The 16,520-nt window shown below is 41.2% G+C and overlaps 3 protein-coding genes across 5 annotated transcripts; 2 read left to right on the top strand and 1 right to left on the bottom strand.

The window, feature by feature from the left end:
* Nucleotides 1-869: 869 nt before the first annotated feature.
* Nucleotides 870-7,873, top strand: LOC138616836 (monocarboxylate transporter 7-like). Of its 2 annotated transcripts, XM_069691393.1 has the most exons (6): nucleotides 870-1,106; nucleotides 3,699-3,939; nucleotides 4,053-4,196; nucleotides 4,331-4,459; nucleotides 5,117-6,058; nucleotides 6,852-7,873. In XM_069691393.1, the coding sequence occupies exons 2-6, from the start codon at nucleotides 3,702-3,704 to the stop codon at nucleotides 7,130-7,132; spliced, it is 1,734 nt and encodes a 577-aa protein (XP_069547494.1). In that variant the 5' UTR covers nucleotides 870-1,106; nucleotides 3,699-3,701; the 3' UTR covers nucleotides 7,133-7,873. The 2 variants fall into 2 exon arrangements, with proteins under 2 accessions (XP_069547494.1, XP_069547496.1); XM_069691395.1 differs by lacking the exons at nucleotides 4,053-4,196; nucleotides 4,331-4,459.
* On the bottom strand, nucleotides 7,862-13,555 carry LOC138616842 (archaemetzincin-2). Its single transcript, XM_069691403.1, has 7 exons — nucleotides 13,429-13,555; nucleotides 11,704-11,992; nucleotides 11,300-11,473; nucleotides 11,006-11,134; nucleotides 10,583-10,746; nucleotides 10,235-10,411; nucleotides 7,862-8,610 (listed from the first exon to the last, which is right to left on the bottom strand). The coding sequence occupies exons 1-7, from the start codon at nucleotides 13,429-13,431 to the stop codon at nucleotides 8,452-8,454; spliced, it is 1,095 nt and encodes a 364-aa protein (XP_069547504.1). The 5' UTR covers nucleotides 13,432-13,555; the 3' UTR covers nucleotides 7,862-8,451.
* LOC138616843 (protein VCF1) lies at nucleotides 13,510-16,516 on the top strand. 2 transcript variants are annotated; one of them, XM_069691405.1, is made up of 4 exons: nucleotides 13,510-14,121; nucleotides 14,358-14,396; nucleotides 14,815-14,920; nucleotides 15,170-16,516. In XM_069691405.1, exons 2-4 carry the CDS (start codon nucleotides 14,380-14,382, stop codon nucleotides 15,425-15,427), a joined length of 381 nt encoding a protein of 126 aa, XP_069547506.1. In that variant the 5' UTR covers nucleotides 13,510-14,121; nucleotides 14,358-14,379; the 3' UTR covers nucleotides 15,428-16,516. The 2 variants fall into 2 exon arrangements, with proteins under 2 accessions (XP_069547506.1, XP_069547505.1); XM_069691404.1 differs by having other exon boundaries at nucleotides 13,512-14,396.
* The last annotated feature ends 4 nt before the right edge of the window (nucleotides 16,517-16,520 follow it).

Genomic DNA, 16,520 nt, shown 5'->3' with positions numbered 1-16,520 from the left:
ACAGCATGAGCAGCAGAGCATACAAACACATTGTAAATATAAATATATACACTACGTACTGGATGCAATGCAAAAGTCACCAACTTTTAAAGGTATAATGATAAATATATACATAACAATGAAAGGGGGAACAGTCCAAGCACCCAGAAAACCCACAGAAATACAGGGGGAACATGCAAACTCCACACAGAAAGGCCTCAGTCAACCAGCAGGTTCAAGCCAAGACGCGACAGTGTTAACAACTGCACGACCCAATTCCACCAAATAACCTGGGTTCTTGTGGGCATGTAAACATAGCGACGGTGATCAAATCAAAATGATCACCTTCCTTCCTCGTTACACCAGTATATCCTGTTATAGTTGTAAATCTCCAAGACACAAATAAATATAATATATGCTGTAATGATGTCGGCAGCTACGGTTGAGAATAATAGTGAAAGTTGATATTTTACAGCAATCAAGAGTTTATGGGAGGAGTTGGACAGTCAAGAAAGTGGTGAACGGTAAACACAAAAGTACCTCTGCCACTGCAGAAGGAAGGACAATCAGTCACACTGAATAATGGGAATTGTGCTGGCAAACAGTGTGAAGTCTTTGATTCGAGTAAACGACAGATATTACAAATATGAAAAATGGACAACTTTTGGTAAAAAAAAAAAAAAAAAAAAATAGACAACGTTTTGTGACTGATGAATTTTTTTTATTTTTTTTTTATTAAATTGTTATGTAATTTACTCACATGTTAAAAACGTCTGAAGCAACACAAACTATTTCTCTAAGTTCTCAGGCACCAGCCATAATTTTGCACCCCAAATTTGTGTGTGTGTGTGCGTGTGCGCGTGCGCGTGTGTGTGTACAGACGAACACATAGAATAACTAGCCGCAACCAGATCTCGTGCCTATTCATGAATGAATGTGAACTTGAATCAGACAGAGCCCGACAGTGTCTGTGTGTGTGTGTGTGTGTGTGTATAAATGGCAGTATTAATGGATGTGTATAACTCGGACAGATTAGTTGTCCACTGAAGCAGCGCGCGACATTTGCGGGATTACAAACGAAGAGAGCGAAGGACAAATTACTTCCGCGAGGAACGAGCAACTCACAGGTGAGACAGAAGTATTGCTTTAGTGAGACTGGCGTGGCAAGACACGCCTCGAGTTCAATATGTCCCCGAAACAGGCGACACACAAGTTGTTTCAGATTTTGTCCATGAGCAGTTGATCAGGGGTTACACCGCTGGTCACCGACCTGTCGCTGGACTGAACGTGCGTTGCGTCAGCCGCACGAGGAGCGACCATATGGCTGCTTCTTGTCAACAACCCACTGCCGTCTTTCTTGAAGAGAAAAAAAAAATACAGAATAACAAATTGTTCACTTTAAAAACAAGTAATTAATCAAAAATAATTGCTTAACCGGACAAAACAACACGCGTGTTACATAAGTAGCGTGCGTACGTGACGTGTGCGCAGTGGAGGTTAACCGGCAGTGAACAGAAGGAAGTGGTATCAAATGTCATTTAGCGGGACCACGTGTGTATATATTTATGAAAAAATATTTATGAAAAAATATTTTAACTTTATGAAACTACTTCAAAAGGTTTTGTCTTTAGAAAATAAATACATAAAATAACAGCAGAAACATTAGGAACACCTCAAGGAGAAAGACCTTAATGTAAATCCAAACTTTTTGCCAATCCAAAGTATTTATCTCTACCTCTAGCTACCACGTGTCCATCATAGCCATGTTGCTAATTGTATTTGGAAATGTGTTAATATTGTGTGCACTTGTTTTTTTATTTGTTTTATTTTATCTTTCTCTATACTGCTGTGACGAGTAAATTTCCCCACTGAGATCAATAAAGTCAAATCTAATCTAATCTAAGGATCATTGTGGCACCACTGTTCTTGGTAGGCTATTTTGGTAAACTTGAGAAAGTAAATCGACTCTATCAAATCAGTTGTCTAGGTAATGAAATAATCCTGTCACAGATGTAGAGCATTATTATTTGTGTTTGTGTATATTTAAAATGATCTTGACCTTAAAAATGTACATAATAAAATTACCTAAAGCTCCATTGAGTAATTTACAGTGTGTAAATACTTACATATATTTTGATGTTTATCCAATTTTATATATAAGGAAAATATTGTATCATATCCCTCTATGTCAACTGATGAAGTATCTTTTTGTTCTGTTCTATTAAAAATAATAAACATCCTAATGTATATGTGCCAAGATATCTATTAATGTGCTTACAAGTTTTGTTTAAGCGTATAAATTCTTTTAAACATGAGTTATTGCATCGAAGTGCAATCACACCCGTCTTTGTCTTAATCCGACTGATCCAACGGGATTAAACAGTGTGAACAGGTGTAACTGGTAATCAAAATGTGTTGGCACAGAAATGACTCGTTGTGTGTGGGCATTTGTCTGTGACAGGTGTTCTGTTTGTGCATGTGTATTAATAAAAGGTGTGCATGATGACAAACTTCTATTTTCCTGGTCTGCGCCACCATTTACCATTCATGTTCACTTGCTTCAAAGAATAATGTAATAATATGTGAAACAAATCACAACATACCATACAGAGTAGTTGTGTTAATCTAAACTTCAACCGCAATTGTTGTAGCAGAAGTGTGTAGCGCATAATATGTGAAGTTGGTAGTTGGAAAAATGAGTTTATATTTTGCTAAACATAGCAGTACATCTTATGAAAGCTCCTAATGTTTAGTTTTACAAAAACTGGGGGTAAAAATTACAAAACAGGTTTTTACATCTGGAGAATTATGAGAGCCAACAAAATACAGTGCAGATTATGAACGATACAGTACACTTAGCCACCTGGGAAACCCAGAAGAAATCATGTATTCAGAGGAAGGCAGAAATGAAAAGTCATTGCCCCAAACCGTAATGCAAATAGAAAAGAGTGCAAACCAGGTTAAAGACGTGTTTTTACATCACCGTGGTTGGTAATAAAGGTACCGTGGTCTGCACCAGGATTTCAACGAGGATGTATTCCGTAACAAAGACCACAACATATTGGACTGAGTTTTGCATTTGTCTTTTATCCGTTATTTGAATGTTATGTTCAAGTTAATATCAGATATGCTGAAGATGAATAAAGTAAAGTCACAAAGGGGGATAGGTATTCTCTTCTCTTGCCTAAAAAGACTGTAAAGCAAAAGGGATGAAATACTCTAAATAAAATGTGTAACGTTTACTCCCATAACCCTCAATATATCCCATCTCAATGCTCAGGTTACCTAGAATTGGGGCCAAACATTTAATTAATATGTTGTAGATTTACTCCTGAAGCTGCATTAGTCACTGATGTGCAAAATGCTCAAAACATTTTACACAGTTTTCCACCCAGCTGCATTCATGTTTGATTTGCTCTATCCTTGTGCTGAGAGAGGCTATGTTTTTCTCCTGACCATCTCTGGTTACAGCACACTTACAGTATGTCTACATTATCCAGTAAGGGTGCACAGAACCACTTTATTTAAAAGGGAAGCAGCTTGAGAAAGAGGGATATAAGAGAGGGAGTAAGATCAGATCAGCATCCTACTGGTAAGCCAGCAGTTATCAAGTCAGCTGACTTGAAGACAATAGGAGCAGATTTACCACCTCTAACATAAGAGGAGGAGCTCAAAATCTTTTTTCATCCTGCCACTAAAACTGCTGTTTGTCTTTACAGGGCATGGCACTGTGCAGAATCAAGGGACCACGATTCTTGGGCCCCAATGTGTATCCAGAAGCCCCTGATGGAGGCTGGGGTTGGGTGGTCGCTGTGGCCTTTTTCTTGGTGGAGGTTTTCACCTATGGCAACATTAAGAGCTTTGGCATCTTCCTGCAGGACCTGATGGAGGAGTTTGGAGAGACCAACAGTCGGGTCTCCTGGATTGTTTCCATCTGCATATTTGTCATGACCTTCAATGGTACGTACAGCTGTTGTGGTTAAGTACCGGCAACCGTGGAAAAAAATCATTTAGACGACATCAAATGACGATGAAGTTACGAGACAGTTCAGTTGTCCACTGTGAATCCTCAGGTCCTCTCTCCTCCGTGATGACTAGCCGCTTTGGTTTCCAAGTTGTTGTCATGATTGGAGGATTACTGATTTCCTCAGGTACCATTGCCACCAGCTTTACCAGCTCCATCAACCAAATATACATCACCTATGGATTAGTTGCAGGTATTAATTTGGCTACCGCTTCCTTCATCTACCACTTTAAACTTCACACAATGCCATAATTCTTGGAATTTGTACTTCGGCATTGTCTTCAGGTAAAAAAAAAAAAAAATGTGTGTATCTCTTCAACTACGCAGGTCTGGGCTACAGTCTGACCTTCCTGCCCACTTTGACCATCCTTTCTCAGTACTTTAACTGTCGAAGATCTTTGGTCATATCTGTGGCTTCTATTGGAGAGTCTTTGTCGATGTTTGCCTTGGGACCAGGTGAGTGGAAGAACTTCTACTCATGGCTACAGTTGGACAAGACAAGTGTGAGCAAAGGGAAAAAACATGGGATGAATTGTTTTGGTTCTGAAGTTTGCATGAATTATTTAGTGACGGGAAATAAATTACTTACAAATCTAGGAGATACTGGGAACATTTTAAAGGATACGCTTCTATACTTTTCTGACTGTCAACAGTTACCAAGAAAAGGCTAAATCCAGCAATGAATTGATCCTACTGATAAATATTCCCAGTATAGTTCTGAAAAAAACCCAAATAAAAACACATCAGTGAGCTACATTGTTGCACTTGGTGACATGTTTTTTTCCTTTACATGAATAGGAGCATTGTACGCCATCCTGCTGCCAGAAATACTCTCTGAAAATGGTCCCCAACAAAAACACCACCTGTTTTGAAAGAAGAACAGATTGTGTGGGAATCAATGGCCTTAAGCCAAGAGCCACAGAAAACACTGTTGTTCTAGGTCTTGTAGTGTTTGTTTTTTTTGTTGACATCAAGGTCCTGTGCACATTTTCCTTTTAATATTGATTTCCATAGCAGCCTATATACAAATCAGATCTTGAACATTGCGAATGTAATAATACTTTTGCAGCTTTATTGAAGAACTCTAACTGAATGCCCCTTTTTGCCTCCTAGCCTATTCGGCATTAAGGGACCATGTTGGCTGGCGACGTACCATGACAACGATTGGAGCTTTGCAAAGCATCATCATCGTCTGCGGTGTGCTGCTTCGACCAATCATTATTGAACCCAGAGGAAGTCCCAAGACAGAGACTGACACATCATCCCCTAAAGAACTGGAAGCCCTCAGTATACAAGAGAAGGGAGAGGCCATAGATAATGAGCTCACCACAGGCTCTGTCAGCACCGGGGACTCTGGTGTCGATTCGCTAAGGTACTCCGACAGCAGCAACCCTGAGGAGAATACTTTCCCGCGCAAAGAAGCAAGTTTAGAGACAGAACAAATATCTGTGGAAAACAGTAAGGGACAGATTAAAAAATCAAAAACAGAGGGCAGAACGGATAGAGAGGCAGGCAAACAAGGGATGAAAGGTGACGAATCAGGTGATGAAAAGCCATCTTCAAAGAATTCTAGACTCCTAGACTTCTCCATCCTCAGAGACTGCAGATTCATTTTGTACTCTCTGTTTGGACTGTTTGCCACACTGGGCTTCTTCGCTCCTCCACTCTACGTCATTGAGCTCAGTGTAAGTCGAGGCGTCGAACGGGGCCGCGCCACCTACATGCTTTCCATCATGGCTGTAGCGGAAATCTTAGGCCGATTCTTCATTGGGTGGATCCTGATGAGGAAGCAGCTCAGGAAGAAGAAGCTCCTCGTGCTTCTGGCATGTGTAATTACAATGACTGCAGATCTGGTGGGATTTACTTTGGTTACAGAGTTTTATGGCCTCGCTGTGTGCTGCGCTTTGTATGGGTTCTTTATGGGAACGCTGGCATGCACCCACATCCCCATGCTGGCTGAGGATGATGTGGTGGGCATAGAAAGGATGTCTTCAGCTGCTGGTGTCTATGTGTTCATCCAGAGCTTTGCCGGGCTGGCTGGACCGCCACTTGGAGGTAAGAGGGGCGTTTTTTAAAGTCACATTTTCTACAAATGACTTCCTAGAATACAATTTTACTATTGCTTTTATCTTCTGATCACAAAATAATGCATTTTCTTGAGATGAGCAAAATCTAAATTTGGTTACACTGGTAATGAAAATCCTGCATTTTGATGTTTTAACCTCTGCCATGGAGGTTTGGTTGGTTTGTGTGTTTGTGTGTCAGTTTGTCTATTTGTCAGTAGAATTACAGCAAAACTACCGGCCAGATTTACATGAAACTTGGTTGAAGGTTGTAGCATGGGCCAAGGAAGAACCCATGACATTTTGTGGCAGATGCATTAATTACTTTTCACTTTTGTTTACATTTTGAGATTGGGCATTTGGCTCATTAATTGCCATAGATCTTAAAATCCACTAGATGGGAGTAATGTTCAAACGTGACAAAACAAAGGAAATTCTCAAAATATGATGACTTCATATCACAAGCCACATAAACAGCTGTCAATAATCCTCTGGGATACACATGCACTCAAACTGAATACAGCAATTGGTTGTTATGGAGCACCAGAGGTGGACTGGGAAAGAAATTTAGCCCTAACACCCCGAATGACAGGATTAATAAAAAAGACAGGAAGTGCTCTCCACAAACTCAAACTTAGATTACATCACCATATGCTCATCCCCCTTTAGAGCCACAGAAAACATCTTACTACTGTTTTCACGTGCTAAGTGATACTCACGAAGATGAGTGTACTGAACTTGCTGCCTGATGCTTCCTTTGATTTCTGTTCTTCCTCTATTCTCAGGTGTGCTCGTGGATATAACTCAGAACTACGGAGCAGCTTTCTACTCCTGTGCAGCCGGCATGGGACTGAGTGCCGTCTTCTTGGGTTTGGTAAAACCGGCTAAAAGAGGATTACTTTGCAGAAAGAGAAACTTGAAACACTCTGAAGAAGGCCATGAAAGGACAGAAGCCAGCCAGGAACAGAGTGGAGAGCATAAACTAGACAACAGAACTAACAGTCCGAACAATTCCTCTGAATCAGGTGACAACTCTGACAACAACCAGGCAACCGACAGAAGTTGACGAGGTTAGACGGTTTTCTTGAGCAATATATAATATAATATAGCAGAATATAAGGGTCAGAAAAGAGTAAATCCATGTGAAGGTAAAAGGTAAACACTACTGCAGGTGGATTGCTGCGGTAACATGAACACAGTGATGAGCGAGACTAACACGAAGTGCTTAAGATCTGCCATTGTTGGTCCAAGAGCAATCTGGAGAATGTTTAGATCCCAATATGTATGGAGCAACTGTGCCTCAATTACCTGACATACCAAACTGTGTTTTTACCAAAGTCAACATTAGTAAGATTAAAATGAGGGTACCTTTAAATTATTCTTGAATATGTACGCTATTGCTTTAATGGACAATGACGGGAGATGCGGCTAGAAGGCATGAATGAACCTGTTCAAAATGAATGATGAGTGATGAAGTGTTAATGGAGTTGCCATAGTTTTAGGTATTTCAAAATGGAGACTTAACACTGAAACGTGATCAAGCAATTACCTGCTGGTGAGCAATACTATAATAATAGCCAGTTAAACTGTGAGGCAAATGTAGCTGCGAGAACAATAAGTTGCACAGATTCTGTAGCATTTGTTATAGGAACTACATGAAGCTCAGGAGTATGTCATTAAAGGGGTTTATATTTAATCAAACTGTCAAAAAGGTGGCAATGCACTGTTATGTAATACGGGATGTAGAAACTATTTTTGTAATGAAAATGTGTTCAATAACAATAAAATAATGTGATTTGAACCTTAATTATATGTAATTGTTTATTTTTTATAAACTTTGACCATTAAGCAAATGTTTCAAGTGCTCATGTATTTGTTACATCATTCACTGCAAATAAACAATGTGACAACTGTTAAATAAATAACCTCATAGAAATGCCAACAGAAAGGTAAAAGGTGAATTAGTTGGAATAAGAGACAGTAAATTAGAAGTGTCCTACCCCTTTCATGTTTACAGACTATTCTATGTACATAATGCATGTTTAATTTGATTCGCATAAGAAAAATAATGCTAAACTGAATCTTACATTTGGTATGCAAATACAGGTTCCCAAAGTGTGTCATCATTAAGTTTCAATCAACACAATTCAATGCATAGGTGCCTCAACTTCAAGATATTGTACTGTTGGTAGACAATACCTCCTAAACAAACCATGAGTGGCTCCAGTGGCCATTTTAAAATTGGCTATTAATACACCAAAATTAAGATTCTGCTTTAACCAAATAGCCACAGAAATGTTAAAAAGAGAAAACCTTATGTAACCTTAAGCCTTTTGACCTCCCAATCCTTTTCCATTGTCCAGATTTATGGGACAGTACGTTAGTTCACCTTTTATACAGTGTGTCCAAACACCTGCGTAGCCACAGTTTGGATGTATGAAAGGCTTCAGTGGGTTTGGGGAAGTGAAATGCAGTCCGACAGCCAGAGGCTTTCTCTGGTCCTGATGGGTCACTCTGATCCTCTTCCATCCAATGCAGCAAGGCCTGTTACACACAGATAAACACTGACTTAAAAAAAGAAGTACAAAACAAACCAAACAACTGACTGCGTTGGTAAACTGATCTTTTGGTATGGGAAGAAATCTCATAAAACTGCTCCTATTCTTTAGACTTAATTTGTCACATTGAAGGGCAGCTCCTTCTACTGAGGTGTAATTTCACTATGAAGTATTTCCAAACTATGTGGATGATTTTTACATTATTGAAGTTTTACTATCATCTTGTGACAAGACGTCTACTGGTAAACAATGTCATAACAAATGACTTCATTGAAATGAAGTCGCCATAGTAACAAGCATCACTAATGTGCAAACCAAGAGAAATTCAAATAAAAAGGTTCATATGTTCACTGGAAGTGAAGTGAATATAATATTCAAGCTGTCATTGTGAAACTGCCTGCGTGAAATATGTCTCAGCCTCTACTGGCTCAGCACAGTGAGATTACAGCTCCGTCTGTTTTAAAGACTCTCTGTGGACTCTGGCATGACAGGAAGCTGAGAACATTCTCGTGCATTGCGCGCATGTCACTAGAAAGTGGGTTTAAATAATCGGGATTACTTTGACATGTGATGCATGGTATGAACTCATGACCCAGCGCCGAGTAAGTGAGTACCCAAATGAACTTGTACTATCCTAGTACCGACTGCATCATGACTAGTGTGTGTCTGCTGTACTTTTAGGTCTGTATTCAATCTAGTCAGTAGAAAGGAATCAGCTGAAGCTTGTTAGCCTAACGATGCTGACCTTCTTCTAGAGAATGTCTTGGTGGTGTTGTCTTTATTTGTCTGCTTTATTCAGAGCGGACACTTTGACATGAGAAAGCAAGAAAAGCACAGGTGTAATTCATAATATGATAACGAGCATTTCTACCGAGGTGAATCGGGTTTAGGGTTTATGATGCATTCTTGAGCAACTAAGAAGTGGGAAAGTTTTGACTTCTAAGTGGGAAAATACACCTGAACACCAGTCTAACTGGGAATATCCCACTAAGGAAAGTGGGAGGATTTTGAGAGCTCTTTGAAGTGAGTTTGACATCACTGGACATGGCAGTGTTTGTGGTTAGAGGAAGACATATACTCCCTCTGGAAATAGACTTGGTTAGTCTATCCTACCTAGTTTCCTGCCTTTGTGAAATGTTAAAGGCAGCAGTATATCAAACTGTGTAGGAATACAGTGTTTCAAATAATATTGAGCTCCATTTCCTCCTTGTGTTGTTTTTTTATGGATGACGACGAGGTTGTCTGACGCTCTCTTGTGTTCTGACAGCAGAGATAGAGCAGATTTCTGGGGCGGCCATGTTGCATGATTTCCCTGCAGCCTGAATGCACGATTATTATAGTACATGTAGGCAAACTGGAGACGCTTCCTGGAATATTTTATTGAAACAGAGATATTCTAAATGTTAGTTGTTACAACTTTGCTTCTCCTGCAATAAAGGGCCAAAATATCTCCTGTGAAAAAGGTCGATTATGTTGATTTTGTCATGACAAATAGAAACTGCACAGTAAGACACTGTTTACTATAGAAAAAAAAAAAAAATTCAAACAAAAATACATATACAAATCAAGGAAATGGGATAACCATCACAATCAGGATTATTTTTTTTTACCTCGTATCGATCAGCTATTTTGAAGCCGACTGAGACGTGTAGTTTGTGAAGGCAGATGGGACAGAAATCCAAAGGCCTGCGATCAGACTCCTCGAGGTGGTTGGAGCCCTGCATGACACAGTTCAACCACTGGCAATGCCTTATTCCAAACATATGGCCAATCTCATGGGTCATAGTCTGGAAAGAAATATTGTGCATTACAGTACACAATAAAAACAAGCACATACATGTAAAGTGAAGTGCTTTAATCAGCAGTACTGATAACAGTGGAGGGATGGATGACCTTTAGAAGGCCACTAAAGGCTCCACAATAACAACACTGAGTGAGTGGAGGAGTTTTGTAATAACCTTGCAGGATCGAAGCAGCAGGGTGCCGGTGATGGGAGGAGTGTAATAGCCCTCAAACACAGAATAATCCCCCCGTTTTGGCTCAAACCGTTTCTTCAGCCTCCCAGCATAACTTCTGGTGTAGAAGTTGTCATCATACCTGGCAAAGCTGAAAACACCCATCCCTGTACACATTTAAGAAGAAACTGTAAGGACATGAGTAATAAACTTCCTTCTATATTGTAATGTATTCCACTTTAGCACCATCTAGTGGCTACTTAGTCACATAACATCATCAGAAGCAGTGTATATGATTGACTTTGACATATTATTCCTACAATTTACTGATTGAGATATTTTTCGTGATTCTGTTCCCCACAGCTCATGGAGAAAGCTATATTTCCTTTACATTAATTCAGTAATTTATTTTTAGTAAATCCTCACCCATACTGAGAGAAGCCTGTCCAAAGACAAAGTTCCAGGAGTCTTTGGGGTAGAGGTCAATCATTGTGATTCCAACGATACAAAAAGCATCTTTTGGTTTCTTGTTCCCCAGAAATTGTAGCAGGTCACCTTCAGAGAAATATGGAGAAACAATGATAACAATGACGACAGGTCAGTCCAGACAGAGATTGCCGCATTTTTACCTTCATCACCACTGCATTTCAACTTTGAACTGTCCGAGAACAACACAATGAGCGCAGGACTTGGATAAAAATAGCAAAATTCCTGAGTTACCTGTGAGAATCTGAAGGTTGTGTGAGTTACTGTTAACTCTGAAAGAGCATCCTGTTTCAGATACAGTAACTGCTGGCAGCAGCTTGACAGAAAGCCCATGAAAGAAGGCCTGGCAGTATTCTCTGAGCCACTCCACATACTGGTCTGTCTGGGCCCCCACCTCTCCAAATGAACCTAAAACAAAGATGTTGTAGCGTTAAGGCCAAGCAAGCATGTGACATGCTGCCCTTGGGAATCCATAAACAAGTGTATAACACACTGCACATGCCCCAACCATTTGGAAAGACCACAACTGAGTTTGAATATAGTTTGTTTCATGTCTTGCTTCCTGGGGCCAACCCCCCCCACACACACTACAACAACTGAAGAAAACAGAGGCTCTAAATCCCTCTAAACATACGCACCTATGGTTTGAATATAAATAGTATTGTGGCTTGCATCGGGGGTCTTGCGGTAAGGGTCTCGGTAGAAGCTCTCGAAGTCTTGAGGCTCCTCAGGGTGGGCGGGGATCCAGTCTGAGTCTGAGTGCACGGTGATGGATTGGAAAAGGGAACCTGGCTGCCGTGCGTGGATTCCTTCCTCCAGAAGACGCCTTTCCTCTTTTGTGTACTTTTTGTAAACGTTAGCCAAGTCCTGAGAATTAGAGACCAAAGCTGTGTGGAGCGTCTCTGCTGTGTGCTGGATCACCTTCATCTGCAGGAGAGAATATACTGCTCTAACATGGTGACAGATGAAGATCCTTGCCCCATTCTGTACCTTAAACTTAACAGAAACATACGAACTTAAAGGAGCTGTAACAATATATAATGTGATTCCAAGGATTCAAATATGTCCTGGTTATATTTATATGCAGCCATGTCGAAAATATGTGTGTTTGGCTTCATAGCAGCTAAATAGGAGGTCGCTGTTTGAGGAAGTACTCAGAGCATTTACTTAAGTACCAATACAGCAGTGTACAAATACTCCATTACAAGTAAAAGTCTTGCTTAAAAAAAATCCTACTCTTAAGCAAGAGTACAGAAATATTAGCGGCAAGTATAAACATTACTAGCGTGGTCCCTCTGATTGATCTATTCTTATACTGTATATGACATCATTAGTTTATTCAAATTGAAGCATCAGTGTGTACGCAGCACGTTACTGTTGTAACTGCTGCAGGTGGAGCCAGTTTGAACTTCTTTATATCCCGTTTTGTTTACAGGGACAGCAGATAAATCTGAGGGGCCGTCAGTTGACTACTGGGAGAGGAAAGAAGAGAGGTTTTCAGTTTTTTTTGTAGTTTTCTCAAATCTTTGATTCTTTGTGAGATGTTGGATCATTTGAAGTTATTGACATGAAACCACGTGAGAAGTTTGGTAGAGCTGTTGACAACTCTTAGACATCTGAAATGTGACACTGACTACACACTGATTTTTGAAAGATGTCAGAAGACAAAAAGGTCTTCATATCCACTGGTTGAATCTTTAACAATGTGTCGTACTTTTAAAGCTTCTTACATCATCTGTTGTGTTAAATCTTTATCAGAAAAGCATCCATCAGATAAATATGGAGGAATAGACAGGACAATATTTCCTTCTGAATTGAAATGGAAGTGTGTGGTGGTTTAAAATGGAAATATTCAAAGTACAAGTACCTCAAAATTGTACTTAAGAACACTAAATGTACTGAGTTACTTTCCTTCACTGGACAATGAACGTAACAGAAAATGTCTGACGACAGACACGCTGTTTGTGATATAGAAATGTATAAAGTTTATACATTTTTTTAGATTACAGCACAATGAAGTTATACATAACAGTCTTGCTTACTCTACAACTCAAGAGGGCAAACCTATTAATTCTCACACGTGAATTTGTAAATCGTGTTACGTCAGCTAGATGTAAAAACCTGCCTGCACCACGTATCACAGACACGGCAGGTGTGTCTCAGCATAAAATATGATCTTAATACTATTTAAAACTACTTAATAAAACACTTTTTAAAATGTCAAAACTGGTGAGCGCACCCTCACGCGACCTCTGTTTTACGACCAAATTAAACAGCGCACTAAAACGTAAAAAGGCTTTAAAAAAAAAAGAAAAACTAGACAAAAAAAACCAAACCACGAGCCAAACAAACAAGTCGTTCACCATTTGATGTTGACACCGGAAGCCGTCTGTAATGACGTCATGTAAACAGAGGGGTGGAGCTCTTCGCTCCGGACGACTCGCGCAGACAAGCCCGCTGTTGCGGTAAACACCGTGCGGCTCCGGAGAGCCACCTCCTCCACCACCTCCTCCTCCTCCTCCTCCCCCCCCCACCCCTCTCCTCCCCTGTTTTAAATTGACCTCGGGACAGCATTTAAAAAAAAAAGAAAAAAGAAATCAGATTTATCTCAAAGTCGACCTTTTCTACTTGACTGCTGTCAAAGTTCAGGCGACAGCTCGAAACAATCAACGGCGAGTGAACGGAATACGAAAGCGGAAGAACTTTCCGTTAGCGGCGCAGCGAGCCGTCTGCTAAAGTAGTTAGCTTCGACCAGCAGCTGTTTGAGGACGGCGAGGAGCAGCAAGGAGCAGGAGGAGCAGCAGCAAGGAGGAGCAGCAGCAGCAGGAGCAGCAGCCACTAGCCGGCTCTTTCTCTCTCCTTCGCTGTCATGTCGGGAGTTCCCTGAGATTTCACCGCGTAGACGAGAATACGTAGCAAGTTAGCTTTGTTAGCCGCCAGACGTCCAGTAGCAGGTTGTCCTCCTCCTCCTCCTCCTCCTCCTCCTCCTTCTCCTCCTCCTCCGCCGAGACGTTGGACTTGGAGCAGTGACAGGTCTGAAGTAACCCGCTGCTGAGGTTGGTGCTGGGTGGGTTTTTGTTTTTTTGGTGCGGCTCCCTGTGAGAAAGCTCACCGACACAACCCGGACGTCCAGATGAGAAGAGAAGACTGCTCGTCATACTGAGTGGATGTGAAATGGTCGTGGGGGTGTAACACCGCCGGAGCTTTTTACATTAAGACATCGGCTGACAAGGAGTGTCAACCTTTCTTTTCTTTTTTTTTTTTTTTTTTTTTTTTTTGCCAAAAAAAAAAGATCATCCAACAAGACTGGAGAAATGCTTACTGACAGCAGGTAACGGGAAGAGGCGTTTTTTTTTATAGTGTGATTGATGTAGGATCATTATTAAATACAATATTACGTTGATATTGTGTCACATCGTGGCTACATCACATATTGCAGCAATCAAAATCCAAGACTTAACTCCTACACCATTCAGTCCATCAATACTGAATCAATATCTTTATATAGACCCCAGTGAAGGTATGTTAATCACTGTGTTCTTATAATGGGAGAGCCACATGCCTGCTCATGTAACTGCCTGAGAGTGTGTGTGTGTTACTATTTTTGGTTCCTCTTCATGTTCTCTCTTTCTGATACTCCGCCTGCCTGCGCCCCGTCTCCCTCACTCTTTCTGTCCCCCTCCCTGCATCATCTCCGTCACAATCTCTCGCTTTTTTTTTTTTTTTTTTTCCATTTCTGCTTTGCACAGGAAGCGACACCGTAGCTGTGATAGTGAGGAAGACCAACAGCTGAGACCTCAGGCCAAGAGGTCAGGAGGGGGTCCGTGCCTGCTCTTTTCAGATTTGGACTCGGAGGTAATTGATCTTCAAGTTCATCTTTAAAGCCTCACACGGACAGGAGTTTAGACACTGTTCCTCTGATTGTGTGACAAAAGGGTAAGGCTTCCTGCTCGGGTGATCTATGCTGTCATAAGAGCAAACGACTAGGCATCATGCACTTTAATGCACGTGACTCTGCATTGCATATGTAATGCACCACTTTCAGAAAGAGCTCAGAATGTTTTATTTACAGGCTCGTCATTTGTCTCTGTTCTGTACTTGCAGTCTTCCAGCAGCGACAGCAGTAACGGGATCAGCAGTCCGGAGAGAGCAATAGTGGCCACCACCAGGCCGTGCATACACAGCCAGAACAACTGCATCAGCCAGCGCACCCTCAGCCCAAAGCCGGAGGACTCCACCAGCTCCTTGCAGCATGGTTTCCATGGCGACGGGAGAAGTGTCTCCTACGACTACATCAACAGAGTCCTGAGGGAGGCGCACTTCAGCAGTCTGCAGACCAGAGGGCGTCCGGGCTCGACATGACCGTGACCTCTGAACCCCCCCCCCCCCCCCCCCACCAATCTCCTGACCTTTTGTCCCTCACCCATCAGCGGAGACACCACAGGCGCGATGGCTCCTTCTTGAAGCCTCAAGCGGCACAACTCGGGTCAGGTGTAAGGGGGATGATGTGTGGGGAGGTTTACAGATTTTGGGTACAACGGCTCATCCCCCACCTCAACATGTACCATTTGTCAAGACCATAAGCACATCCGCCTTTCCATGGCCCAGCCACTGTGGTTTTCTGTGCAGTATTGATGTGTATGTGTGATTGTGTGTGTGTGCACGCACCCTGTGCACTTTACAAAGAGGTACCATTCTCTTTACATGCGTGTGTTGATGCGTGGACATTGTCATTGGTGCTAATCACAAGAGAAGTGTGATGATGATCCAAAGTGCTTGCAAAACGAAATAAAGCTAAGCACTTTACTCAATAATTCCTTCTGTTTACTCTCGACTGGGGAAGTCAGTCGTGTGTTTGTATCTGTGAAGTGGGAGCTGTTGTGATCCCATTCATAAAGTGAGTTGATGGAGGCCAACAGTTTCACTCCTAAGGAGCATTATTAAAAACAAATCCAGTTAAAGAACATTTTTAGGCCTTATTTGTTCTCTCGAACCAAAGTTATAAAGTTAGCTTGTGCTGCTCTTCTCAGCCACTTTCACTGTCTAAAAGAATTTCAAACATTTAGGTGTGGTAGGCCAGTAGGTTCAAAGTAATGGAAGAGAGATTCTCCATGAGCCTCACCACCAAAATCCAACCTTAGATTAGACCCTGGTTAATTATAGACCTGCAAGCCGTCGGTGAAGACTGCAGCTCAGCACAGTGCTTCTAGCAAAAATAAAAATACAAAAGAAAAAAGGTTATCAAAAATCGTTTCGAATCACGCGTTTCCTTCTTTGACATTTTACACGTCGTGTATCTGTGTGTCATAAGCCCGTCGGCCATACTTGTTTATGGATGGTTTAAAATGACCAGTGCACTGTGTTCCAAATAAAATGAGATGTGAAAGTGATTCATATGTTATGTAATTTTCCAAATCATTTGACATTGAAATAAAGTGTTGCTAAAAGTCACGGC

Source organism: Brachyistius frenatus, unplaced genomic scaffold, assembly GCF_029030835.1.
Source record: "Brachyistius frenatus isolate BFR_SWC_R1_liver_20210118 unplaced genomic scaffold, ASM2903083v1 Contig_11, whole genome shotgun sequence".
Classification (NCBI taxonomy): Eukaryota; Metazoa; Chordata; class Actinopteri; family Embiotocidae; genus Brachyistius; species Brachyistius frenatus.
Note: the sequence above shows the minus strand (reverse complement) of the source record. Positions and strands in the feature narration are given on the sequence as shown.